The sequence below is a fragment of the Siphateles boraxobius genome, unplaced genomic scaffold, assembly GCF_051911475.1.
Source record: "Siphateles boraxobius isolate OS27281-9 unplaced genomic scaffold, OSU_SipBor_1 12, whole genome shotgun sequence".
In the NCBI taxonomy this organism is placed as follows: Eukaryota; Metazoa; Chordata; class Actinopteri; order Cypriniformes; family Leuciscidae; genus Siphateles; species Siphateles boraxobius.
This window is the reverse complement of record NW_027508722.1, coordinates 2,171,246-2,198,809: the sequence shown is the minus strand read 5'-3', so window position 1 is coordinate 2,198,809 and position 27,564 is coordinate 2,171,246. Positions and strand designations below refer to the sequence as shown.

The window sequence follows — 27,564 nt, the reverse complement described above, 5'->3', positions numbered from 1 at the left end:
AAAGCGGTCGCTTTGGCTCTCAGAGCCCTGCTCCCACAGCTGAGAAACGAACACGTCTTGGTCCGAACGGACAACATGACGGTAGTATCGTACATAAATCGCCAGGGTGGACTCAGATCGAGCTCCATGCATTCAATGGCCAGGAGACTCATTTTATGGTCCCAGCACAACTTGCGCTCGCTGAGAGCAGCGCATGTGCCAGGTGCCCTGAACCAGGGGGCGGACATGCTATCCAGAGACAAAATTCTCCCAGGAGAATGGGCTCTCAACCCGCTGACGATTCACTGGTTATGGAGAACCTTTGGCAAAGCGGAGATCGACCTCTTCGCCTCCAAGGAGAACGCGCACTGCCCTCTTTTCTTCACGAAAAGCATGGATGCGCTCGCCCAGAGCTGGCCGAGCCGTCCCTTATATGCCTTTCCCCCGATCGCGATGCTACCGCAGGTCATCAGTCGGGTCAGAGAGGAGAAAGACGCAGTGCTGCTGATAGCCCCACTCTGGAAGAACCAAACATGGTTTCCAGATCTGATGCAAATGCAATCTGCACCACGGCCGATTCCACTGAGGCCAGACCTCCTCAGTCAGGCCAACGGGATGATATTTCATCCCCGCCCCGATCTGTGGGCCCTTCATGCATGGCCCCTCAACGGGTTCCCAGGAACCTCACGAGCGGAGCACTAAAAACCATCGCTGAGGCGCGGGCGCCCTCCACGAGACGCTTATATGCCCAGAATTGGAAAGTGTTCAGTGTCTGGTGTAATGCCAAGGGCCTGAACCCTGAAACATGCGAGATTACGAACGTACTCGCTTTTCTACAAGGGCTTCTGGAGGCGGGCCGCGCCCCCTCCACGCTCAAAGTATATGTGGCGGCCATCACAGCATCACACGACCCTGTAATGGAACGTCCATTGGGAAGAAACGACCTAATTATTCGTTTCCTAAGGGGCGCTAGGAGGATGAACCCTTCACGCCCCCCCTCAGTGCCGATCTGGGACCTAGCTACTGTCCTAGACGCTCTTAAAGGGCCTCCGTTCGAACCACTCCGAACCGTGCACCTTAAACAGCTCTCGCTCAAGACTGCGCTCTTGCTGGCACTCGCCTCGGTCAAGAGAGTGGGCGACCTGCACGCGCTTTCGACAAGCGCTGCCTGCCTAGAATTCGAACCTAACGACTGCAGGGTCGTCCTTAGACCGAAACATGGGTATATTCCTAAAGTGCTCACCACTCCCTTCAGAGCACAGGTTATCTCCCTAACTGCGCTATCGTCCCCAGCAGACGAACACGACGCTAATCTACTCTGCCCCGTTAGGGCTCTCAGAGTGTATTTGGAGCGTTCTGCCCTATTCAGACAGACAGAACAACTGTTTGTATGCTTTGGCGGCCGTACGAAAGGTTCCGCCGTTTCAAAGCAGAGAATCTCTCACTGGATAGTTGAAGCTATAGCGCTGGCTTATGAAGCTAAGGGACTTCAATGCCCCTGGGGAGTCAAAGCACACTCCACCAGGAGTGTGGCTTCTTCCTGGGCATGGTCGAGCGGGATACCGATCGAGGATATTTGTGCGGCGGCAGGCTGGGCCTCACCGTCCACATTTATCAGGTTCTACAACCTACAGGTCCCGACACTGCATTCCAATGTACTATCAGCATGATGCTAGTTGAACTACGAGTTCGTATCTAGATTATGTATGTGCTTGTGTCACACTGAGCGCCTTCTAGCCGCTCTGTATTCTTTCCCACATATAAAGCTCGCCTCTGCCGGCTAGTTGGATGATAACTTTGCTTTTTTAGCTCAGGCACCTGCCTCTGGCTATCATAAGGCGAAGTTCAGCACGCACGGCGTTTTGCATGGTGTTCCCATAGCGTAAGCTACTTACGCAATAGGAGAGACCTCTCGAAAGGGAACGACTCGGTTACTAACGTAACCTCGGTTCCCTGAGAGGAGGGAACGAGTATTGCGTAAGCTGCCGTGCTTGTCTTTGGTTAGTTCGCTTCAGTCGTTTTAACCTAAAGAACTCTCATGACGGGGCGCCCAATATATAGCTCTTGGCCACGCCCATCTTGGCGGGCTCTGACGCGCGCGGGCGCGAAGCGCGCTCATTGGTCGCGCATTCAGAGTCGCCCCGTCATTGGTTCGAGCAAGTTGCCGCAGCACAGCCAATGACCGAGCTGCCTTCGTTCATTGCTGTCAGCTGTGCAGCTGCAATGCGTTTTACATAAAGACTTCAATATTCTCGAGAAAAGGAGTTTTCCCATAGCGTAAGCTACTTACGCAATACTCGTTCCCTCCTCTCAGGGAACCGAGGTTACGTTAGTAACCGAGTCATTTCTCTGAATCTCTGCACACCAAACACACAGGCTGTTTATCATCCAGACAGAAGAGTTGGAGTTTCTCTCTGTGCACATCGCAGAAGAACACATCCGACGATGAGCATCTCTTCCGGAAGAATGACGCGCACATGTTCCGCAATGCGAGATTATCAGGTGGAAGAAATCCTGTGAATCTTTTCCCGCAAACTGGACATTCCTGAAATCCTCGGTCGCTGCAGAACTGCTGAAAACAAGCTTTACACACACTGTGACTGCAGAACAGAAGCACGGGATGGGTGAAGATGTTGAAGCACACGGGACACTGCAGATCCTCTGGGATTTCACTCAGAGAACTCATTTTCTATCGCGGTCTCTTTAATTGCTTGAAAAACTTCGGAACTATGAAAGCTTCAAACTGTCTGCTTTCCCGGATATCTGGAATGATCATGCGATCATCATCATTATCCACATAGAGGTTAATGATTACTTTAGAGGACACTTGATAAGAGGCAAGTTGACTGCCTGATGTTTTTGATCTCTCTTTCTCTGTGTGTGTGTGTGCGCGCGCGTGTGTGTCTTTCTGTCATTATTATTCCACTGAGTGGAAAAAAAGATATTCATGCCTTCTGTAAGCAAAACTTCATAGATGCTCTCTTCTCAATTAATTTCCTCACATGAAGTGGAATTTACAGGCATAGGCCTACTTATTTAGCAGTGCAATAAATGTAATGTGCAGTATAAAGTAAGTTTTTGAAAGTTTTTCTCTTCTGCTCAGTAAAACATTAATATTGTGAAATATTATTACCATTTAAAATGATACTTTTCGACTGTAATATATTATAAACTGTAATTAATTCCTGCGATCAAAGCTGAATTTTCAGCATCATTACTCCAGTCTTCAGTGTCACATGATCCTTCAGAAATCACTCTAATATGATGATTTGATGCTCCAAAAACTTTTCTGATTATTATCAATGTTGAAAACAGTTGTGCTGCTTCATATTTTTCAGAATACTTTAGAAAGTTCAAAAGAATAGCATTTATTTGGAATAGAATCTTTCATTAATCTTTCATTAATTTTTCATTATTTCATTCTTCACTGTCACTTTTTTCTGGATGTTCTGATCCAATCTGACTTCTGACCTGTAACTCTGCCTGAATCATAATCATACACTATTCGTTCGTTGGCCAGAGGAGAACTCGAAAGGTTTTTTTCTCCATCCTGTCACTGATGGAGTTTGTGTTCTTGCCACAGAGAACACGCTTCTTTGCCACTTTTTCGCTTTTGCTGAAAACTGAACTGAGCTGGACGATGACATCACGGTTTTCTCTAGAGCGCCTATAGATATAGCCTCAAAATTATATCACGATTTTTCAAGAATATTTGCGATTTTGATATTTATGACGATAAACACATTTAGACATAGACATTTTTTTTTTGATGTTGTTGAAAATTTTCTTATTATGTTTATCTCGCCTAAATGTTTGCTCACTCTTTGCGTTTTTACAATGTGGTAATTTTGTTGTTAAGAGTTTACACAACACAAGGAAGCTTGATTTCAATCTTTGAATTAAATGTTAAATGTGTGTAGGTCTAACACCAGTATTCAGAAATACTACAGAAACATAATAAAGTAATCAAATGTAAAACAACACATAGTCTTTTAGATCTGTTTCCTGATTAAATTAAATACATAGGCTAATAATTCTCATTCATTACAATTAAAGCTATCTTTTGTTGTTTTGACGACAACATTAATGACAGACGCATAGCCTATGGCTGCTGTCACTTTTACAGCTAGTGCACGGATCCATTAGCCTGGTAATACCAGACTCTGCTACTTCACTTTGCTTCGTACACAGAGTCTGGGATAGCATAATAGAGAAGTGTTTTCTCTCTCGCTAGGGGGCGCGTACTGAATTTTAAAATCATTGGTTACCCGTAAGCCAATCAGATAAGTTTGTTTATGACGCATGTTATGCGCCGACACAGCCGCATCGAACCACAGACATCATGCATCGAACTCAAATCTATGATCGAACTTCCACTATAAACACTTGATGATGCGAGCGAAATACCCGAGTGAACATGGCTGTAAACGACTTTTTTGATCTGTGAGTGATGTAATAGAATGACTGATGCGCTTGACAGGGCACAAACGAGCAGAGAGAGAGAGAGAGAGAGCCCCGGCCGCGCGCGCGCACTCCCACGTCTACAAACAACACGAGCGCTGTCTTACTCTCTCTCCCTCGCGCATATTCATAAAAATCAATCGACAAGATAGTAAGAGGTCGGAAGACCGCGGTTTCACGTGGAGCATTTGGAGATTTTTAGAGATTATAGACTCTAGGAACAACATCTCAATGAACAACATCTCAACTATAAAGGCCTGTCTCATATAAGTTAGACGCCTATCTCAAGTACAAGCCGGTGCAGTTCGACGATTTGGGCAAATAAAAGCCCGGGCTATTATTTGAATTTTTACGGTATTTAAGACCTGGAAAAGAAAAGAGACACTGACCTGTCAAAAGGCTCCCCAGTCTCTCGCTGACGATCGGTAATAGTTGATAAATTAAACTTTTCCCAAAGGGAGTAGGGGCACAACATCACCTCCATTCAAAATGTTTAATACACACTCTTCGTGTTCGGGCTTCAGTTTGCTAATGCCGGGAATATTCTCCACAGCAGAGCGAATTGCATCCGCGTCTCCATATCAGCGGTCGTTTTCGATTTCCCTGACGAAGGCCGTTTCTCAAAACCAAGAATGCAAAGAACGGACTTGTGTTCTTGGGGAGAACGCTCTTGCTAGTTGTTCTTGGAAGAATGAACTTACAGTGACGAGCACACAGAACGCTGCTGACAGTTTGAGGCGATGTGTTCTTGCTGGTATTGCGCTATACCCCCACACAGCGCCGTCATCAGTACCCAAACATAACAAGAATTATTGATGATAACAGCCAGGTTTTTAGCATGACTGCCCGGTTGGCTCGCTTTCTACACCCACGTGCGCTTATGGAGATTATTCACTACCGAAAATGTTTGAGCATATTTTCGATTCGCCATTAATTTTCGTAAAAATGGCAATATTTGAAATCTACACAGTAGATTTCTCGCATCAAATGTTCTCAGAAGTGAATTTAGTGATCAAATAGCATACGAAATTGTAGAAAAACGACTTACTGTTGTTCTGCCTTTCTGCTCCCCGCTTCTTCATTGAATGCCGAAATGAATGCTGGGATATTTCTGCCATCAAGTTCACACAAGTTACCAACCGATGCATCCTCGGTAAAATGGGCGTGTCAAGAACACTTCCGGGATTTTTAACGGTTCTTGCCAAAATGCAAACTTGTGTATTGAGACAGTACTTGGGCAGCGACTGATGACGTTTCACAAGTCCACAAGAACACAAGTACAGACAAGAACGCATATTGAGAAACAGCCCTAATCTTAAACACGGCGCTTACCGACTACGTCACGGCTTTCAGCCCGCCCTCTGTTCGTTGATTGGCCAGGCTGTTTTCAGGCCGGTGGAAAACAGAAACATAGGCTGCTATCTCAGACTGACTACAGGAGCGAAATGAATTTAGCGGAAGTAGGAAGTCTGACGTAGTCAGGCTACGGATCCATTGCTGTTTTCATTATACTGTCTGTCACACTGTCACATGCGTTTTATACATAACCGACTGTGTTTATGAGTATACTTACCAAGACCGGAAGTTTGACACAATTTTGCGTTCCCCCCCCCCCCCCATTAAAGCGATATAATCCGCGAAAAATAACTTTAGTTTCTCGCGAGCTGTACTCTATGTATGCACGCAGTCCAACTCTCTCAGAGAGTGCGCGAGTAGCTTACTGGATAGTTTAAAACCGCTTGAATGTTTAAACTGATAAGAATTAAGAAGACTTGAAAATTATAAACTTTAGTTACGATGCACTGATGGCCCGATTGTGCAAGAGACCATTCAGTCATGTACCGACTCCTAAACGCCGCTGAACACTCAAGCTGTTTGTGACATTGCTAAATCGTCATCGGAGGCTGACAGGCTGCTCTCGCGCTCAGACAGGTGTTGTTGTTGTGCGTGCTAGGGAACGTAAATGCGCCATACGTCATCGCGTCGCTATATCATTGATATCGCGATATGACACTTTTTTATCATGTAAAAATGTATACCGGTATTATCGTGGACGGTATGATATGGCACACCCCTAATGCACTAAAATAATAACTTTTTTTTTACAAAAATGAACCATCACTGAACTTACTAAAGCTGGACTGTGATGCTATTTTCTTCTAGAAACAAACTTTGTTGCATTATTTTCCTGTTATCTCTGTAAAGCTGCTTTGAAACAATCTGTATTGTGAAAAGCTCTATATATAAAGGTGACTTTTGATCAATTTAATGCATCCTTCCTGAATAAAAGTATTAAAGGGGTCATTGATTATGATTTCACTTTTTTAACTTTAGTCATAGTGTGTAATGTTGCTGTGTGTAATGTCGCATGACATCTGTAAAGTTACGAAGCTCAAAGTTCAATGCAAAAGGGTTAGGGTCCTTTTTAAGGACTACAACTAACGGCTGGTAGGGACTACAACAAGCTTCTTCCTGGTTTTGTGACATCACAAACCCTAAAATTTACACAAACCCCGCCCCCGAGAACATGCAAAAAACAGTTTTTATGATAGCTCTTCGCAAACGAAGGGCAAAGCTTTGCCTCCGCTAGCCCGCTAACAAACATTACAGTATTGATGTATGAGTTTACTGTAGCTTTTTTAAGACTGTTCATCGCTCGTTAGGAAAATTGTCCATGATTTTGTGATTGATTACTGTTTGTATTAGTATTTTTTTCAACAGATATCATGATTAAGTGGTGGATAACCTCGTATAAGAAAATTACAACAAACGACATTCCACTCTGAAACGTCCTGTGCAATCCATGATCTGAGGAGAGTTATGGAGTTATGATTATGATAACCCCACGGTTATGAAGGGGCGGGACATTTCCCGAACACGCGCTGCGCCAGCCAATCAATCACAGCACATTTCGTATTTCGGAAGGAGGGGCTTCATCTAACATTCAACCAGACTGGTGAGAGAAGAGCTGTAATAATGTAAAATATGTGAAAAGTAAAGCTTTTTTTGAACAATCAAGCATGAACACATATTCTAGTACACCCCAAAAACAAAATCAAGACTTAATAAAAGGGTATAATAGGACCCCTTTAATTTCTTTCAACTCACTAACCTCAAACTTTTAAACTGTAGTATATAGAGAATGAAATTGTCAAATATGAACGTTATATGCAATCTTTACAAAGTGCACAGGGAGTTTTTAAGTTGAAATGAACTATTTAGCCTAAAAAAATACTAGAGTGAGTAAAAGGTGTCACAATTACAGTAATTGTAGTAAAGATCAATTATATGTCTTTGCACTTATAAAAAGAATGATTTATACTTTGGAAATCTGAGTACAATACAATTATTCCTTTTGAACACAACTAAAGTACAAACTACCAAGTATGAAGTTCAGTTACTGAAGTACGTCACCTCCTGCGTATAATATTTATTATATTACTAAGTACAATATTTATGACTAGATAGATCTAACACTGATTTTTGGTTCCTTTGCAGAGACGGTGTGGAAAAGCTGATTCTGAAAGGCTATTGTCACAAAGAGTGGTTTATAAATCTATCGTAAAGCATTCAGTATGGAAACTTTCATACACGAGGCTACAATTTTCATTTTAATGTTGAGCTACTACAGTATGAACAGTATGTTATAGTCATACCCTCAAAATAGCAGCACACTAAAATAGACTGACTACATGTGTCACATATTTATTTTCCTCTAACACTTGTAAACAGCTGGAGAACTTCTGTTTGAACAAGCGCTCATGTTGCTAAGAAGACTTATCTTATCTGTCAGTGTATGGAGGACTGTGGACTGAATCTCTCACACACTCAGACCACAGTCCCTGGATCTCTCACACGCTTACGGTCACGCTCACAATGGCATGTGTTTGGACAGTTATTCTTCTCAACATTTTCATTGTCTCTGGTAGAAGTAACGTGTTGACAGGTATGTCTTCTAAGGTTTTAGAGGTTAGATTAAGCTTAAAAAATTTTAATTGACAAGTTGTTTATTGAAGAGCAAAGCTTTCGGCAGTGTTTTACCATTAGGAATTTATTCGAGCATGATATAATGTTTTGTTTTTAACATGGAGGAAATAAAGCTGATTTTAAGACAGTGTGAAGGCAAATGTGCAATGAATACAGTGGTAGAATTATATTACAACTGGACTAAAAAATCTATAAAAAATGGCAGAATGCTATGTGGACATTATGTGGTCAACAAATATTGTTTTATTTGTATTTATTATTTTCGAACTATTTTTTATTAAATAGTCTGATTTATTATTTATTATAAAATATTATTTATTTATTTATTTACTTTTTACCTACACTAGTGGCCAAAAGTGATATCTGGTCTAGGAAAATGTATCAAATATTATTAAAAATGTGTTGGATATTTTGTAATCATAAAGTATAGTCTATGCAAGTATAGTTGCGTTTGCAGTGCAGTCGATTGTTTTTTTTGTAATAATAACGCAATGAAATGTGCCATATTGTGCCAACATCATTTTTGGCCAGGCGGTCATGTAAACAAATTATGAACACATGCATAAATAAGAGAACATTTAAAATGAGATTTGTAGTACTAGTGCAAAAGATTAGTAAAAAAATCATTCACTTTGGTATAGAAGCATGAAATTTGGCACAGATACTCTCTAAGGGCCACTATTTTGGAGAAAGGCGTTGGCCACTCAAAAATTCAATATGGCGGCCAATTTTCAAGATGGCCACTATTGCTATTCAATGCTTATTATATCAATTATTCAAATGGTGATCCAGCATAAAATTTGATACAAATACTCTCTAAAGAACATGTTAATGGAAAAAGATGCTTGTCCCTCAAAAATTCAAGATGGTTTTTAAAAAAGGCCGCCGTTCCTATCAATTGAATTATTTCAATTGTTCAAATGGAGATGCAAGCATAAAATTAGGCAGAAATACTCTTCAAGGAACACTCTTTTGGAAAAGGTATGTGCCACTCAAAAATTCAGGATGGCGACCATTTTCAAGATGGCCACCATTTCTGTCAAATTGTCAATGTCTAATTTGTCTGCCTCCTCTCCTTTGACCTGTCAGGCTTAGTTAAACTTGCAAGGGATATAAAATCCCCGCCAGCATAGCTCTCAGGTTCATTGGAGTACACAAGCCTCTTCACCACGGCAAGGTGCAGTCCACAGAGAGGAAGGGCCACTGTTAGAAAAAGGAAGTGGCCAGTAAAATTTCAGGAAGGAAAACATTTTTGAAGATGGCTGCCCTCCTTTCCTTTGTTCATTGCCACTGTTTCCAAAAATTGATGTAAGGAATTGTAGTGTTACAAATTTATTAAAATGTTTTCATTTAGGTTCCAATACAATAGTATATAAACTGAGACAGTTTCTTATACTGAATTCAGCATTTAAGGTTATGATGATGAATATATTTGCTGTGAAACAGTTTTCCAGCAAGAGAGTCCAGCAAATCCTATTTTTCTGTATCTGGCTCTATTCCAGCCTGATATTCCTGTTTCTCTCTATTGTAAGCAGATTACTGAAAATTTGGTAGTTTCACTGTTTGAATAATTATGCTGATTGGATTGGTATGAATTGGTAACATTCTCAGTATAGGGCAGGCTCCTAAACCTGTATTACTTCATTTACATGCTTTGTTCATCACAATGTTAAGCCCTGCCCCTAAAATGTTTATAAATTGCAAGGGAACGTTTCTTTGAGTTAGACTTGGGTAAGATTTTGGACTTGGTGACTACAGCATCGCAACAGCAAAGTCTTCAATAAAGAGTAACTTCTGCATTGAAAGATATCCCAACATCTCCTGGTTTTTACGCTTCTAAGTCTCCTACACTTAAGAAGAACAAGGTTTACAACAGAATCAAGAGAAATGGCGGCCATCTTGAAAAAAGATCAAACGCCTTTTTTCCAAAAAGTGACCCTTAGAGAGTATCTGTGCCAAATTTCATGCTTCTATACAAATTTGAATGATTCTCTTGAAATATGCCATTAATCTTCTACACTATACCTCAGTATAGTCTTGAGATGCTCAGTATATCACCAGCCTGATTATTATATCTATGATAATTCTGCACTTGTTTTCCACAGGTCATTTTTGGCACATCTCAGACCTCCACTGGGATCCCTCTTATGATGTAGGGAGTGACTCGGCATCTAAATGTGCTTCTAGTGGAGGCCGTCCCACCCCGAATGCAGGCACATTTGGGGATTATTTTTGTGACTCCCCGTGGACTCTGATAAACTCATCAGTGCACGCCATGAGAGAGATCCTGCCTGACCCGGACTTTATCGTTTGGACGGGGTATGATGAGCCACATGCCCTCTAAACTCACACGACTCTACTGACGTATTTTTGTAGGCAAACCCGCAAGTTCCCATCGCCCTGATTCCTTTAAAAAAAAGCCAATTGGATTTTCCATTGGCTTCTGGATTAGGCCTATTGCAGAAACCAACAAAAGTGTATGATTCATGTACTATTGTTCATCACGATAATCTTGAATTTTGAAGCCTAAATACAATCAGCAGGAGTCAAAAGCTAAACGTAGGCTCAACTACATCACGGTTATTTGTTAAAATGCAACTCCTTTGTGGCCTACAAAAACATGTCATCCCTGCAGGACTCCATTTAGTTTCTACTGATTTTAAATTAGCACCATAGATTTTCAACATTATTGGCACTATTATACACCTGGCGCGATGCAAGTTTTTTTTTTTTCTAGTTTCAGCCTGACGCAGTTTTCATTTTCACGTTCTGCACCACATTGTTTAAATAGCAAATGCATTTGCGCCCATATGTGCACCCATGAGCTGCTGGTCTGAGAACGAGGTGTGTGTTCAGGCGCATTGTTGGAGCGTTGCTTTTTTGAAGCAACTGAAATAGACTGAGGCATTGACCAACTGAAACCTGTCTAAAGTCAATGGTGCAGTATTTTTTATTTTTTTTTATTTAAAGGGCACATTTGTAATATGAGTCTATGGGCGAGTCCAACACGCACGTACACTCTGCTTATTACACACACTCTGCTTATTACACACACAGGGCTGCAGCACACAAGCATGTCAAGTATTAAAAATAAAAGGATTCCAATCTAAAAGATTACTATTGTGTACATAAAGATATGGTGGAATCCAGCTTGTTCCGTAGATGGTCTGCTTGCTTTAACCTCACAAACACACACACACACACACACACACACACAGCTGTAACCTCTCGCACGAGCAGATCCGTTTCCTCGCAAGAGAAGCGTTCGGTTTTTCTGCTTGCAAATCCCGTCATGTAAATAGCAAATCCGCCATGGCCCGAGCACAAGGCTTTTAAAGGAAACGGGAGATGAGACTCTGATTGGTTTATTATTAAACACACCCATTACTCATTAAGAGAATAGGGCCGACTCTTTTAGACCATGCACCGCGCACCGACCATTTTTCCAGTCGTTAAACTAGCAAAAGTGGATTTGGACACAAGTGCACTTGCACCGCGTGCTTTAGACGGTACGCTTAGATCCGTAAAATAGGGCCATGAGAGTCAATGTCAAAAAATAATTTTCAGGCCAAAGGCTTTTAAAGCAAAGTTTTGGAAGCAAATACAAAATGTGTATGCATGTAAAATTATTATAGTAAGAGAAAATCAGCCAACAAGGGTCCAGTACACACAACGTATAGTGTATGATAGCCTACAATCCCCATTCTTCCATAATATTATGATTATGGGGAAAATAACAATAATGAAGAATGATTTGGTGTCTTAAACATTTGACTTATGTACTTTCTTTTGATTTAACTTTTTCACAGAGATGATACACCTCATGTGCCCAATGAGCAGCTGGGAGAAGAACCCGTCCTGAGAATAATCGGCAACCTCACCCAAATCATAAAATCTGTCTTTCCTAGTATGTGTTTAATTTCTACTAGTTTTTTTTTTTTTTTTTATGGTTTATGAAATTCATTAGGACCCGAGCACCGATGGTGTGAGGACCCTATTGGAATTGCTCGGTTTATTATTGTACATCTGTATTTCTTTAGAAACCAAGGTGTATTCTGCGATGGGAAATCATGACTACCATCCAAAGAGCCAAATGCCTCCAGAAAAGAACAACATTTATGAGCAAACAGCAAACCTGTGGCACGACTGGCTGCATACTGCCTCGAAAGAAACCTTTAAAACAGGTACAAACTAAAGCAGCTCATTATCAACATATCGTGACACAAAAAAAGACTGTAAGACGAGTTTGGTTGAAGAAGGATGTTATATTAATTATATTATATCATGAATGTTAACACTTGTGGTAGATTTTTCCCTAAACTTAACAACGTACCTGGAACCTAATTACCTGGAGCGTCTCCAATCGACACCCAAGCGTCCCCTCGTCAACACTTAAAGGGATAGTTCACCCAAAAATTAAAACTCTGTCAGTAATTACTCTCACTCATGTTGTTCTACCCTGTAAGACCTTCGTTCATCTTCGGAACACGAATTATGATATTTTTGATTAAATCTGAGAGCTGGATCACTCCTCCATAGGCTTCTAAGGGATTGAAACTTTTTCCCCGAAAAATTATTAAAGACTTCGTTAAAATAGTCCAAGTGACTACAGTGGCTCAATCTTAAGTTTATCAAGCGACGAGAATACTTTTTGTGCGCAAAAACAAACAAAAATAACGACTTTATTTCAACTCTTCATTTCCTTCTCTGTGGGCCTCGTGTGAGTTCACTAGTGTAACAGCGTAAGCTTCTGTGTTGTACGTCACACGCATCACACACATGACCAGCGTCGGCCAATAGTGAGCCTACGTGTGACGTACAACACAGAAGCGCTGTTACACTAGTGAACTGACTCGAGGCCCACAGAGAAGGAAATCAATAGTTGAAATAAAGTCGTTATTTTTGTTTGTTTTTGCGCCAAAAAATATATGAATTTGTGTTCCGAAGATCAACGAAGATCTTACGGGGTTGAACAACATGAGGGAGAGTAATTACTGACAGAATTTGATCCCTTTAACACTTTATACTCTAGCTCTACGTCTACCGTCGACAACTGGCTTCGAGTCCTAAATCTCTCACTTCTTGCTTCTCTAACTAACTTGCTGCGCAGCAGTAATAAACAAACACACTTCAGTTAATGTCCTCTAATGCTTTAATCACGACCGGGAGATCTTCCCGAGCAGTTCTCAGAGAATCTCTCCCAAGAAGAAGCAAGGCCGGACGATCTGGACAAATCCCATTGAGAATCCCACCAGTAAACACGAATACAACAGTTTTTATAGAATAAGGGTATGGCAAAATGACATGAAACATTACATAATTTCCCCACAATTTGATTTGTTTTTAGTAGACAAGCCCCCGTTTTACTAGGTAACCTAAATATTTCAAGTTTAAAACTCTGTCTAGTTTCATTTCCCATATTTGTTATTTTTACACTCAGGGTTAGGAAGCCTAAAAGGGGAAGTCAGGTGAGAATTAGTCATAATATTAGACCCAAAGGGGAAGTCAGGTAAAAGTTTATCATAATAATCTAAAGGTCAGGTTCTAAAAGACAGTTTATTATCTTATCTATTAAAAATCCATCACACACTTTACAATAAGGTCACATAAATGCACTAACATTGAGCAATTCATTTGTATTTATTAATCATTGTTAACGTTATAGATAATAAAAATTAGACCGTTCATTGTTAGTTCATGTTAGCTCAGGTCCATTAAATAATATTATGTATTAGTAAATGCTAGAAATAACATCAACTTAAATCATTTTAAATGTTAACTAATGTTAACAAATGGAACCTTAATGTGATGTTACCATAAATTATATTATTTTGTACTAATTTTATAGCTTTAAAGGATGTCATATAATAATGCTTGTTCATTTTCTGTCTTTCATAGGTGGATATTACACAGAAAAGTTGCTGAATCAAACTGGCTTCAGAGTCATGGTGCTCAATACAAACCTCTATTACGATCAGAACAAACTGACAGAAAACATCAAAGACCCTGCAGACCAGTTCAGATGGGCTCATAAAGTGCTTCAGGACGCTGCCAAAAATCATGAGAAGGTCACTATATATATATATATATATATATATATATATATATACAGCGAGGGAGCTAAATCTTCAGTTTGGTCTTTTATCCATTTATTGTGTGATTCTTTGTTCTGTTTTACCCAGGTTTACATTATCGGCCATGTCCCTCCAGGGGTTTTTGAGAAGAAGCGAGATAAGGCCTGGTTCAGAAAGGAGTTTAATAAGCTCTACATCGATCTCATACAGAAGCACAGCGCCGTTATACTGGGCCAGTTCTTCGGTCATCACCACACTGACAGCTTCCGCATGTTCTACAGCTCTAATGGTACTGCAAATTCTGCTATATTTTCTGCATCTTTTTGGACAAATTTGCCATGAAATGCATTTCTCAAAGCATTTACACCCCTTCATTATCCATGCATCATTTTCATTCCTTGCCACAGTTGCCTTTGGCTGGCACACTAGGGACTAAAGATATTAGGCTATGTACTGTGTACAGTGTGTTGGACAATGCCATCGATAAACTATTTTTGGTTCCCCAAAGAAGCTTTCAGTGATCTCTTCTTAAAAGTTTTTTCTTAGAGGGAATAACATTTTAATAATCTAAAGAACCTTTTGCGGGATGGAAAGTTTGCATGGATGTTAAATGCTCTTTATGGAACCATCGGCGTTTCTGTCACCAAACAAAAGTTCACAGACGAAGAAGTAGTAAATATGCTTAACAAAAGCATTATAAGGCCTTCTGTTTCCCATTGGGCAGCACCAGTGGTCCTAGTGCCAAAGAAGGATGGTAGTAACCGCTTCTGTGTTGACTACCGAGCATTAAATTCCAAGACTCCTCTTGACGGATTTCCACAGATTCAAGTTATCCTAGAGTCCTTGTATGGAGCGACCGTATTCAGCACATAAGACCTTAAGCCTGCTTACTGGCAAGTAGGAATGGATGAAGATGGTATAAAAACGGCCTTTGTCACCAAAAACAATCAATTTGAATTTGTTTGCCTTCCTTTCGGCCTCAAAAACCCCCCTGCAACCTTTCAAAGGCTAATGAACAACGTTCTGAGAGATAATTTTGGGAAGTTCTGTTTTGTTTATCTTGATGACATTGAGATGTTGAAAGAGGTCTTGAATGCTTTTGGAATAGATCACAAACAACTCTTTGCAAAACTCGAAACCTCAGGATTAACACTCAACCTCGAGAAGTGTTCCATGCTGTAAAAGACCATCACATACCTAGGACATGTCGCTTCTGAAGAAGGGGTCTGTACCAAAGCCTCTAAAGTCAAAGCAGTCCGGGATTTCCCGGTACCCAAAAATGTCAAGGAGGTACAAAGATTTGTAGGTCTTGCAAGTTGGTACCATCACTTCATTTTTCACTTTTCTGAGCAAGCAGCACCTTCATATGCACTAAAGGCTAAAGACGCAGCTTGGGATTGGACAGTCAAATGCCAAAATGCTTTTAATGATCTTAAAATCGCCCTCCAATGAGCACTAGTTTTAATGCCACCCGACTTCACTAAGGATTTTAAAGTACAAACTGATGCTAGCGATATAGGATTGGGAGCTTTGTTGACGCAGGACTTCGATGGTTTAGAGCATGTCATCACCTATGCTTCGTGACTTGTACAGGGAGCATAAAAATCGTACTCTGCGAGAGAAAAAGAGTGTCTAGCCATGGTGTGGGCTGTAGAAAAGTGGAGGCAGTACTTGGAGGGAAGGAACTTCGAAGTACTCGCAGACCATTCTGCTCTGACTTGCGTATTCAATCAGCCTAAACCATCCTCCTGCTTGACCAGGTGGGCTGCAAGGTTTTAACTTCACTGTTAAGTACCGTAAGGGATCTTTTAATGTGGTACCTGATGCCATATCCAGAGGAATACCTGTGCAAGAGGTGGTAAGCCACATTGCCTTATGTCAACCCAAAAAACCAGACCCTAATTTGCCAGTCAGCTGGGATGAGATTGGGAAAGCTCAAAAGCTTCATTCTTCTTTACAGTCTTTATGGGAGTCAGCTAAGCAACAAATTGTACAGAATTACTATTTGTTGCGCAGGGTACCTGACAAGCAACAAGGTTGCACTAGTCAATTAATCATACCTGCATCACTAAGGGAAGCGTTTTTGCAATTTGCTCATTCAAACCCATTGAGTGGACACTTGGGAAGAATGGAAACCTTACGGAGGCTAATCGACAATGTTTATTGGCCCGAGATTCGTAAAGATGTTTAGATTCTGCACATGATGTAAGACGTGTCAAGCCTACAAACCAAGAATCTCCAAACTATCTGGATTGTTGCAGTCAACCCCAGTAGTGGAGCCTGGCTATACAGTATGGGTCCTTTTGATATTTGATGGGTCCTTTCCCAAAAAGCCAACGATCCAATTTATACTTCTGGGCCGACACCATGTTGCTGTCTGGGTCTGCTCTACTGATGTAATGTAAAATCAGCGAGGATTGGTGCATATATATATATATATATATATATATATATATATATATATATAGGTGTGAAACCTCCAACACTATATTGGCCAGTGTTTCAGTTTCATTGTCCAACCCCTGTAAATTTGACTTTAGGCTGCTTTACTAAGTTTTCAATATCATTTTACACAGGATCTCCAATAAGTGCGATGTTCCTGACACCAGGAGTTACGCCCTGGATAACAACACTACCTGGTGTGAAAGATGGCGGAAATAACCCTGGAATTCGCATCTTTGAGTATGACACCAAAACACTTGTGATCAAGGTAAGATGCATCCACAAGGAAAAATTATTTAAAATGTATTCAGACACCTTCAACATTTCTCACATTATCACAGTTTATTTGCTATAGTTTAGAAAATGATAATTAAATATGAAAAGAACTCAGAGTTACGAAATCAGTTGATATTTCACTGGTTTTGTCCATCCTTCTGTTAGACTGTCTCACACATGAATTATGTTGAATATCTGTCAGCTGTTAAATTTAAGAACACAATTAGATAATACCAGTTTAGCTCAACCAATTAACAAACAATGATTCATGTTGTTCAGTCTGTGGTGTAAAACGTTCGCATTAGCAATTAAAGAAAAACATCAGCAAAACATGGTCAGCTCAAAGTGTCTGAATAACTTTTGCTCCCAAATTTGTAAATTTTGTATAATATGTCACAGTTAACTTTATTTTGCTATCCTCACTTACATACATGAGCTATAGTGTCCTGCACCCACTAGTAAAAAAATATCAAAAATAATATCTGTTGTCTGAATCATTTTTGGTTTGACTGTACATGACAAACTTTAAACAAATTTACACTTCTTTTCTTGGTGTTTTGCATTCCTAAAGGATATAGTTACCTACTATCTGAACTTGACGTACGCAAACATGGCCCATGCGCGCTGGGAGAAGGAGTACCGTCTGACAGAGGCGTTTCGAGTGCCGGACGCCTCTCCTGCCTCAATGCACCGCGTGATGGAGCGGATCACCAGCGACAAGTGTTCTCTGCAGAAGTACTTTGAGTTTAACTCGGTGGGTTATGACCTGACGGAGTGCCACGCTGACTGTCGCGTCGATCACGTGTGTGCGGTGAGAGAGGTCGACTTCGAGGCCTACGAGCACTGTGTGCTGAAGGAGAGAGGATCATCTACAGGACCAGTGCTGTTAACTCTGCTTCTGTCTCTGATGCTGAGTCTGCTGTGTTTTAACTGATCACAGCACAGCATCAATCGCTAATTGTTCCTCCAGTCTGGTGTGTGAATGACATGTTCTCACCAGTATTTTAATTAGATGAATAACTTTACTGTTTATATACTTGGGGCCAGATGTACTAAACAGCGCAATCCCATAAAAGCACTGATTGGAGTGTAAAGATCAGCACCGGATCTACTGACGACGAGCAAATGAAAGAACACAGTCGGACTCAGCCGGATCAGTTCCATAATGACCAACACAATCCACCAGGAGCAGCGCAAACTAGCATCTGGTTTAAGACGAGCTTTTTTTGGCCGGTAAATAATAGCGCAAATACCAGTAAAGAGACTAACACAAACTTTAGTAAATCACCTTGAATGGTTTATTTAAATTCTCTCTTCCCATAAAGTTTGCGTCTGAAAGGGAAACTCCTACAAATGCATATGGAATAATATCAGCCACAAAAATATCCCTGTCCAAGCCTTTTCAGCACTTATTTTTTACTCCGTGTCTTTAGTAAATCCTTTTTCAGTAGTTTTTTAACATCAAAAGAGGGTTTGCGCTGGAGCTGTTAGTAAATCTGGCCCCAGATCTATTATGCTTTGCTTATATTTATTGAACAGTCTAACCCCGAAATGAAAATGCTGGCATCAAGAAGGTATTCATGAAAAATGTATTTTTTGGACCCAAACAGAAATTTGGAGTGACATGACAGTTAATAAATGACAGAATTTTCATTTTTGGGTTAACACTCCCTTTAAAGTCATCATGAAACAGAAGTTGTACTAGTCTTTTCTTCCCTATGTAGTGCTGCAGGTATGACATATTTCTGTAGGCCAAAATCTGTCTGTGGTGAACACAAGCTCAAGATATTTTACATTTACAGTACATTTACATTTAGCTGACGCTTTTATCCAAAGTGACTTACAATTGCTATATATGTCAGAGGTCGCACGCCTCTGGAGCAACTAGGGGTTAAGTGTCTTGCTCAGGGACACATTGGTGTCTCACAGTGGATTCAAACCCGGGTCTCTCACACCAAAGTCATGTGTCTTATCCACTGCGCCATCACCACCCCATTGCACCCCATTTTAAAATACATCAGTTATACCCTCTTGTGTTTTTTATAAAACTTTTACGTGTCTTAAAAAAGGCAGTAGCTATCAAGTGTCTAAATGGGACTACAGAGATTGACATGTTGTGTCGTGTTGTCTTGATGGATAACCCGTGTTATCATAAACATAAAGTATCATAAACTTTTGTTGATCACAGACCTTTTTTTTTTTGCGATAATTCAAAAGCCTATGGAAAAATTAACCCAATAGGGGTTTTGTCAAGGGAACCAGTGTGATGCGAACTTAGGGGTTTGCCTATAAAAATACATTATCACTGTGTAACGTATTAAATATCAGAGTAAAATGGCTTCTGGAAAAATAACAAATGTAGGGCGGGGCTTGATTGATTCATGGGGAATTGATTGGATGGTTGTGGTTTGCTATTGGTGGGTCTCATGTGAGTGACAGGTTGCCCCGCCCTCATCATCAGAGAGGGGAAGAGATGTTGAATTGTCAATTTTGAATCTTTAAGTTGATGACTTTAGGATAGACAGAAGTTCACACTGGCAGTAACTTATATAGCAACAATTTTACTTTCACTGTTTTGAATGAGTTGCCTATGTCTATTTTCTTTTTAAAATTATGCATGGAAGACTGCCAAAAATTATAAATGTTTGATTTTCTTCTTCATGATGTGACATGACAAATGCTTTCCGAAACATAACGTTAACTTTTTTTTGGCATAAAATTACATGGATGGAAACAGCTAGTCACTCCAGCGATAAAATCGCTTTCGATGTGAACAGGACACTGGTGTTAAAAACACAAACTGCTTCTATCTGTTTAATGTCAATAAAAATCAAAGAGAACGATCAGTTTTAGCAAACACTTTATATTCATTAACAGTCACAATCTGTTGTAGTAATTAATCTTACAAAAAATGTTGTGTCTCTATTTCATTGTCATAATTGATCATTATTCAGTCTTTTACATGGGTTTTATAAATGGCATGAGTGTGTATATTTAACGCATGCAACAATAACCTGACAAGATGCTCAAGATGAAATAAATGCTCAGTCTTTGTTGACAACTACAGTCATATTTTTCAGTTCATGTCTGGTTATCAGTGTGTAATCCATATACTGTAAAAGTTAACTGGCATCTGACATACTGATAATCCTTATTATGCTCATAAACGTTAAGTATACAGTAAATGTCATTGCATTCAAAGACAAATCTTCTGAAGCTGATAAAGCTCACTGGACTTTGATGTCACATTTATTGTATCTGTGTTTGTGGCTGAATTAATCCAGAGCTTAACGAATTGAGAAAACGTGGCAAGTGGGATCACATGACAAAAACTTGTTTGGTGGACACATACGGCTTCATGGCATTCTCAAGGGCTTTTCCGAAGTCTTGAAGCCTGACTTCAGTGCAAGCCGGAGCGGACAGCTTCCCCGCACGGATAAGGACGCAGAGTTCATCCAGCATGTTTCGTAAGGCGTCTTCATCTATCACAGGAGGCCAAAGGTGTTAACAAGTATTTTAGATTAAACTCTATATAGGTCCTCACACAACAACACAACTCAAGAAAGACTTTTACTGTGGGAAACTCACCATGTTTGTTCTCTCTCTTCCATTGGGTAACCCAAAAACCTCTTATTTTCACATCTTTGAAGATCAGTGCACTCTAAAGAAAGAATAATGCTTACAGGTGAAACTCGAAAAATTAGAATACCGTGCAAAAGTTATAATTTTGATGATTATGGCTTACAGCTTATGAAAAGCCCAAATTCAAAATCTCACATGAAATCAATAAAAAAAAGGATTTTAAATACAGAAATGTCAGCCCTCTGAAAAGTATAATCATGCATTTGTATATAGTTATATAATATATACTAAATATATTAGTTTCACCTTTTAATTTGAATTACTGAAATACATGTTGCACGATATTCTAATTTTTCGAGTTTCAACTGTATATAATTGCAATGTACACCATATCCCATTCTATTATAATGATATAAAGATATCAAGGTTCATGCAGTGCCGACGAGCAAACGCTGTCACACTCACCACTGGGACAGTGACTGGTTGTTTGGCCATCCCACCGTAGGTCACCATACTCCCTCCATTTCTGAGGAACACAGATAACACTGAATACATAACTGCTTATCAAGGGTCCCGTTATATGTTAAATATTTATGTCCTATTATGTTTTTTTACATTCAACTCTCTATGAGCATGAAAAAGCTCTGCAAAGTTACAAAGCACAAAACCCCCTGAAACGCCTCTATTGTAGTCTTGAGTTTCTTCCGGGAACGAACACGTCACAATATTCCTCATTTAAATAATTAATATGCAGAATAAAGGGGCGGGGCCTGGTTGAGTTTGTTAGTAGTGTGTTAAACTGGCGGTTATGGAAAGGGACGGGACATTTGCCAAACACACTCAAAGCCAATCACAACACACTGATCCAGCCGACCAATCAGAGCAGAGTGTGCTTTTCAGGAGGAGGAGCTTCATAGAGACAGGAAGTACACAGAGCGTTACTGACAGTTATCTATTCATTGTAACACCTTTAGAAAGTATAATGGATTAAAACATACGACAAACAACCAATTTCAGATGTAACAAGAAATCTACAAAAATTATAATGCATTTTAACTTTGATTACAATTATTCATGAAAAGATATAATGCATTATAACATACATTATGAATACCTTTAAAATGCATTACACATTAAGGCTTCAAGTAAAACATTACTGTATAATCTCATAAATTAATGTGATGAAGTTTATGTTTTTCTCCCGTTTTTCAGACAAGTTTTTGCTTCAAATCATGTTTGTAATGTATTGCTTCAGAATAGTGGTGCTCAACCTCTTTGACTCCAACACAATATTCAAGTATTCACCATTATATCGGTAAATATATTTCCTCTAGTATTTCTGCTGTAATTAAGACAAAGCTGCTTGCATTAATGTTTTTTTAACAGTAACAGGGTGTTTCTATATTAAATTAATTAATCCTGATTAATTCTTTTTTATTATTATTATTCGTGAAGTTTCAAGAACTGTATGCTTCTCAATTAAAACAAACGATTTCATCTTGATTTCCCCAGTCTTAGTTAAGTCCAGCATCCATTTAATTACCCCTATTATTATTCCAATTCTTAAAAATTCTAGTGGGGATCCTAATGATCTAAATAATTATTGGCACATTTCCAATATTCTGTTTATTTAAAAAAATACTTGAAAGAACAATAGCAACTCAACTTAAAGTGCATTTGTAAAGTAATGACCTCTGTGAGCAATTTAAATCTTTAGTAATTCAGTATTTCTGGAAAGATTGGCTTGGTATTGGAGTAGCTGACAATGTGCTTTAGTTTTCATCCTATTTAAGTGACAGGATTTCAGTAATGCCAGATTAAGATCAATCAGAGTCTGTAACAGTAACTCATGGTGTTCCACAGGGGTCAGTGTTGGGTCCGCTGTTATTTATTGTTTATATTCTACCCCTTGCTCACATTTTTCCAAGTTAAATACCAACAAAACTGAAGCCCTTCTTGTTGGGTCCAGGTCTGTTTTATCTAAACCTCAATCCTTCACCCTGATTATTGATATCAGTCCGGTTAATATTTCCACCAAAGTGAAAAGTCTTGGTGTTATATTTGCATTTTCATTTACGTAACATTGCTAGACTCCATCTATCACTTTCTTTTTTTTTTCTTGTTTTATTAGGGTTTTTTTCCCTTTCGTACTGATTGATCTTAAATGCTTCTTTACATTTTTTTTACACATATTGTTTAATGTTTTCAACTGAAAGAAAACCTTAAGATGCAACTTATAACGTCATATCTAGCAGGATTCCATAAACTACACAGAACCCCACTATTCGCCGACGCAATGTTTAAATTCAGGCAACCTTTATACTTTATGGACAAATATACATAACGAAAAGATGATACAAAATTTAATACCTTGGAAAATGGCATTTAAGACTTTTTAATACTTTTTAAGGGCCTTAATTTGCTCTAAATTGATTTATCAACTTTTAATAATTTTTAAGACCCCGCGGACACCCTGTATTTTTTTGCATTAAAATTTAGACTTTTTAAACATAATATAATATAATCCTGTGGCCCTCCTGGAAGTTTGCTGAGGCCCTCTAGTGGGCCCTCTACTTTTGCATGCTTTTGAATATATATTTTTTTTAATCCCTATGGAGAAAATGAATAAGAAAAACACCTCTGCAACGAAGGCTGCTGCAGAAGTAGGCGGACACTTAAAGATTAAGATGATCATGTCTGTGTATAGATAACTTACTGTAAAAGACGTAACAGCTCTGTGGCGCTCTTTCCTCCAACTCCATTCAGTGCCAGTTTAGGTCGAGGACACGACTGTTAGAAACAAACGCTGAACATGATCAAGATACAGAGTCTCTTTCAAGCTACAGAATGTTTATATTGCATGTGGCTTCTATAACACAGATTTCACATGTGGACAAAGCAAATACAGCTGTAGCACCAGAACGATCTCACTGACCTTGAGAAGCTCCTTCGTCTCTGGCCGTCTCAGTTTCTCCTCTGTAATGACGTGTGTGGCTCCCAGCGCTGTCAGTGTGTCAGAGAGATGCTGCACGTCAGGCCTAGAAGGGGGAACAAGCTGCTTTACACAATGACAAAATCATCCCAGCATCTTTTGTTTTCAGGAGCTGTTCAAGCAGACTCAAGTCAACATAAAACAACCCATTATGTGGATATTTTGTGGACGGATATCCTAAGTGAAAGAGCATATTCAAAAAGAAACCAAAAAGTTTTATATTCCAGCAATTGGACTCATGTCTGCATTGAAGAGAAATTATGAAAAAATATGAGCTGATTAAGATAAGTTTAATCACTTTAACTGCTTTAGATCTGCATTTGCAAATCACTGTCTGTATTGAGTACTTTGCAAAACTTAATTGTAAGAAACTTATTAATAGTTTCGACATCCATGGTATGACACTAAATTACACCGATAACAAAGAAACATGCATATTAATGTTTTTGTTAACCCTTTACTTGAAGCCTTTATTTATAACACATTATAAAGGCATTCATAATGTAAATTAATACATTATTTATTTTCATAGATAATTATAACCAAAGGTCAAATGCAATTAAATATTTGTAGATTCCTTGTTACATCTGACATTGGTTGTTTGTCATGTGTTTTAATTCAATGTACTTTTTAATGGTCTATCAATTAAAAGATAAGTATTATTATGAATTATAACTGTGGTTACAATTATCCATGAGACCATACAATGCATTACAAGGCATAATTGATGCATTAAAATACTTTTATAATGCATTATACATACAGGTATTAAGTAAAGTGTTGTCTTATTTTTTTATTTGAATAAAATGTAAATTAGTAGTATGATATTATACATTGCATGTTTTTTTATGGTGTGGGGATGATATAGCGATCATTAATGATGTGAATCATTTTTCAACTGGTTCATTGAAAAGAACAGTCCAAATTATTTCTCTAATCTAATCAAGTAGGAATAAATAACTTTAAAAACATTACAGAAAACCAGGATTTTAGAAAGGCTACATTGACAATAGCCTAAAACAATACCTAACCTAAAGAGATTTTTTTTTGGCTACTGATTAACATCTACACAGACTCAGTTTTTACATATGATAAAACATTACAATGAGAAAAATGATGCACCGATGGATCATCCACAATAAAACCAGGCAAAATTGCATTAGGAAAGTAAACAGCCTCAATGATGAGTTGAAGTTCATGGTTACCTGTCTCTGATGACATTAATGGTTTGAATACCCTTGGCAGCAGCAATCTGAATAACTGCCTGTCCAACACCACTGTTAGCTGCGTTCTGGATCACTGTGTCTCCTAAGATATACAGTTAGACTTTAGTGCATGATGAACAGTTGAGCACTGCCTACTTGAGGTAAATGAAAAATGAAAGAACCTGGTTTGAGCTCCTCGAAGTCTGTGAGCATCCTTAAAGCTGTACAGGGGTTGACTCCTAAAGTGGCAGCAGACAGTACAGGCATGTCTTTCGGTAAACTCACTAGATCACCAGCCTTTAAAACAGCAGCTGTTCTCCATGTACCTGTGCGGATCAAGGCAGGGCTGTTACATCCTAAGATCTGCTGATGAGAACACCGGCCTCGTGAAAGCACATGAAATGTTCACCTATGCCAGCATCTCTTGGAATCACCCAGTCGCCGAGCTGGAGTGTTTTCACATGCTCTCCCACCTCCATCACCTGACCCACACCTTCATTACCCCCCACTGCTGGAAGCTCAGGCAGGAGGGCATACGTACCTGTTCAAAGACACTGGGTGAATATGCTAAAAGATTTACACTCCAATCAAAAGTAGAAGAACTTTTTAAAAGGAAATCTCACTCAAAAAGAAAGAAATATGCCATTTTCTCAATCAATTTATACTACTATGCAATGCAAAAATGAATTAAATTTTCTAAAATTATTTAAACGTGGCATAGGGCTACATGATATCGAAATGTGGCAAATGTACATATCGCGATATGCATTTCTGAATGATTTTAATAGGCTAATTCAAAAACATGCGAAAAGTCAAAGTTTTAGGTTGATGCATTTAGCAGGGGATAACCTGGGCACGCGTTACTGTTACTTACCTGCGACTAGCTTGACATTAGAGTTATTAAGCGCAATAAGCTATGGAAAACAACTTATTATGCGCGCACATAAAGCCATCTCTCAGACCGCATATATTCCAGAGTTCAGTTCTCTTTCATTGCGTATTGCACTCGAAGGGTCAGATACACACATAGTTATGTCAAAATGTCGATCACGGCGAGTATTCATGTAAACACAGTCGGCTATCGGATGTGTGTAAATATGATCTGTGCATTAGGTCTTAAAGTGCCAGCAGCCTAATACAGTAAACCTGCTGCTGTCTGTCAAACAACTAGAGACTCACTGCTCCTGACTGAATAACTTTTGTAGCTTTAATATGAATCAGTGTAAATGGAATTCATACAGTGTTTTAGTTTTACATTAGATTATTCAGTTTCTGAATTGTTTCTTACTTGAATGCTATAACAGATCAAATGTAGGCCTACCTGAAAAAAAAATAAAGCACTGTTTATTTCATTTGCATCTTTGTTTTATTGTATTTGCCCGATTGTTGGTGATTTGTCTCTTTATTCTTATTCTTGATAAAGAAAAAATCTAAATAGCAAAAATAATGAATTGCCCATCCCTAGTTTCAGGTGTTTTTGTTTTACCTGGCTGCAGGTTGATATATCTATATATTACTATATTGTATCTATATATCAAGTTGAGACTTGTTGGTATTTAAATAGTTATTTTAGTTATGAATAAGTATTTAAATATACTTTAAATTAATTTTACATACTTAAAGCAATATTGTATGGCATATCGACTATCGCATTATTTTACAAGACCGCATATCTTAATTTTCTTCAATATTATGCTGCCCTATTAAAACGTATACATTACGGTAGTGTTTGTCGCTTAAATTAAACATCAATTTTCCCCAAAATCGCACAAAAAAAATAGAACAATGGGAATTATATAAAACCATAAGTAAAACATTAAGACAAATTACAGAAATTTGAAGGAACATGTTGTGAAAATAATATTACAATGCAAAAAGATCAAAACAGCCTTCGTTTTACACATGCAAAATATATTTCATATATTTAATTTTTTTTTTCTTCTTCTTTAGATTTTGATTTGCCCATACATCCTGATTCTGTAAATGACTTGAATTTGTCAACAGGGGCAATGCATAGGTAATGCATTATTGATTAAATTCAATCAAATAATTTGCTCTTGCCTTGAAGCATATTTAAATCGGAGGGGTTGATGGGAGCCGCCAGCATCTTCACCAGGACACACTCAGGTCCCACATGGGGCAGCTCCAATGACTCCAACCTGTCAATCATTCAGGAAACGCACTTAACTTCATAAAACTGTCAAAGTGTTATTATCTATGGGTGTGACACGCTTACTGAACAACTTGTGAGGGCTCCCCGTGTTTTCTGTACAGAAGTGCAGTGCTGTCTTGAACTGCAGACACAGAGAAGTTGTTTTTAGTGAGGAAAGCTCCATATCTGACCGGATCATAACTTGAAACAGGACCGGGAGCCCGGTAAACGTGATGCCTCCGGATTAAAAAAGAAGCGACTCGTGATAGTTTCATTTTAAAGTAGTGATATGGCCAAAATCAAGATGTCATCGTCTTGAGGCGTTTAAAGAAGAACAAGAGAGCATCAGTCCGTGTTTACTATCAAGTAAGTGGCCATGTTGTTACCGTAAAGGCTGTAGTAAATGCGCCGTTC

General features: G+C 39.1%; 2 protein-coding genes across 4 annotated transcripts in view; one reads left to right on the top strand and one right to left on the bottom strand.

The window, feature by feature from the left end:
* The window catches only part of smpdl3b (sphingomyelin phosphodiesterase acid like 3B), a 26,617-nt gene extending 6,337 nt beyond the window's left edge, over window positions 1-20,280 (top strand). Inside the window, exons 1-8 of one of the 3 annotated variants that reach the window (XM_077206239.1) lie at window positions 7,324-7,396; window positions 10,533-10,746; window positions 12,237-12,334; window positions 12,468-12,611; window positions 14,326-14,495; window positions 14,610-14,790; window positions 17,078-17,211; window positions 17,791-20,280. In XM_077206239.1, the coding sequence (XP_077062354.1) occupies window positions 10,703-10,746; window positions 12,237-12,334; window positions 12,468-12,611; window positions 14,326-14,495; window positions 14,610-14,790; window positions 17,078-17,211; window positions 17,791-18,153 (1,134 nt within the window). In that variant the 5' untranslated portion in view covers window positions 7,324-7,396; window positions 10,533-10,702 and the 3' untranslated portion in view covers window positions 18,154-20,280. Of the gene's footprint in view, window positions 1-7,323; window positions 7,397-8,160; window positions 8,387-10,532; window positions 10,747-12,236; window positions 12,335-12,467; window positions 12,612-14,325; window positions 14,496-14,609; window positions 14,791-17,077; window positions 17,212-17,790 lie in introns of those variants that run through there. The other 2 variants (XM_077206227.1, XM_077206234.1) reach the window with 2 other exon arrangements.
* Window positions 20,063-27,564, bottom strand: mecr (mitochondrial trans-2-enoyl-CoA reductase). Its single transcript, XM_077206254.1, has 10 exons — window positions 27,235-27,564; window positions 27,060-27,157; window positions 25,408-25,539; window positions 25,181-25,324; window positions 24,999-25,101; window positions 23,737-23,839; window positions 23,518-23,591; window positions 21,267-21,327; window positions 20,808-20,880; window positions 20,063-20,701 (listed from the first exon to the last, which is right to left on the bottom strand). Exons 1-10 carry the CDS (start codon window positions 27,423-27,425, stop codon window positions 20,538-20,540), a joined length of 1,143 nt encoding a protein of 380 aa, XP_077062369.1. The 5' UTR covers window positions 27,426-27,564; the 3' UTR covers window positions 20,063-20,537.

Bases quoted from the DNA above. Each gene is read 5' to 3' on its own strand.
- mecr (XM_077206254.1), bottom strand. From the start codon at position 27,425: ATGAAACTATCACGAGTCGCTTCTTTTTTAATCCGGAGGCATCACGTT. The intron at 23,592-23,736 runs GTCAGTGAGATC...TGTTTCTAACAG, and splicing joins AGACGAAGGAGCTTCTCAAG to TCGTGTCCTCGACCTAAACT. The intron at 20,702-20,807 runs GTGAGTTTCCCA...CTCCTGTGATAG, and splicing joins GAAGAGAGAGAACAAACATG to ATGAAGACGCCTTACGAAAC.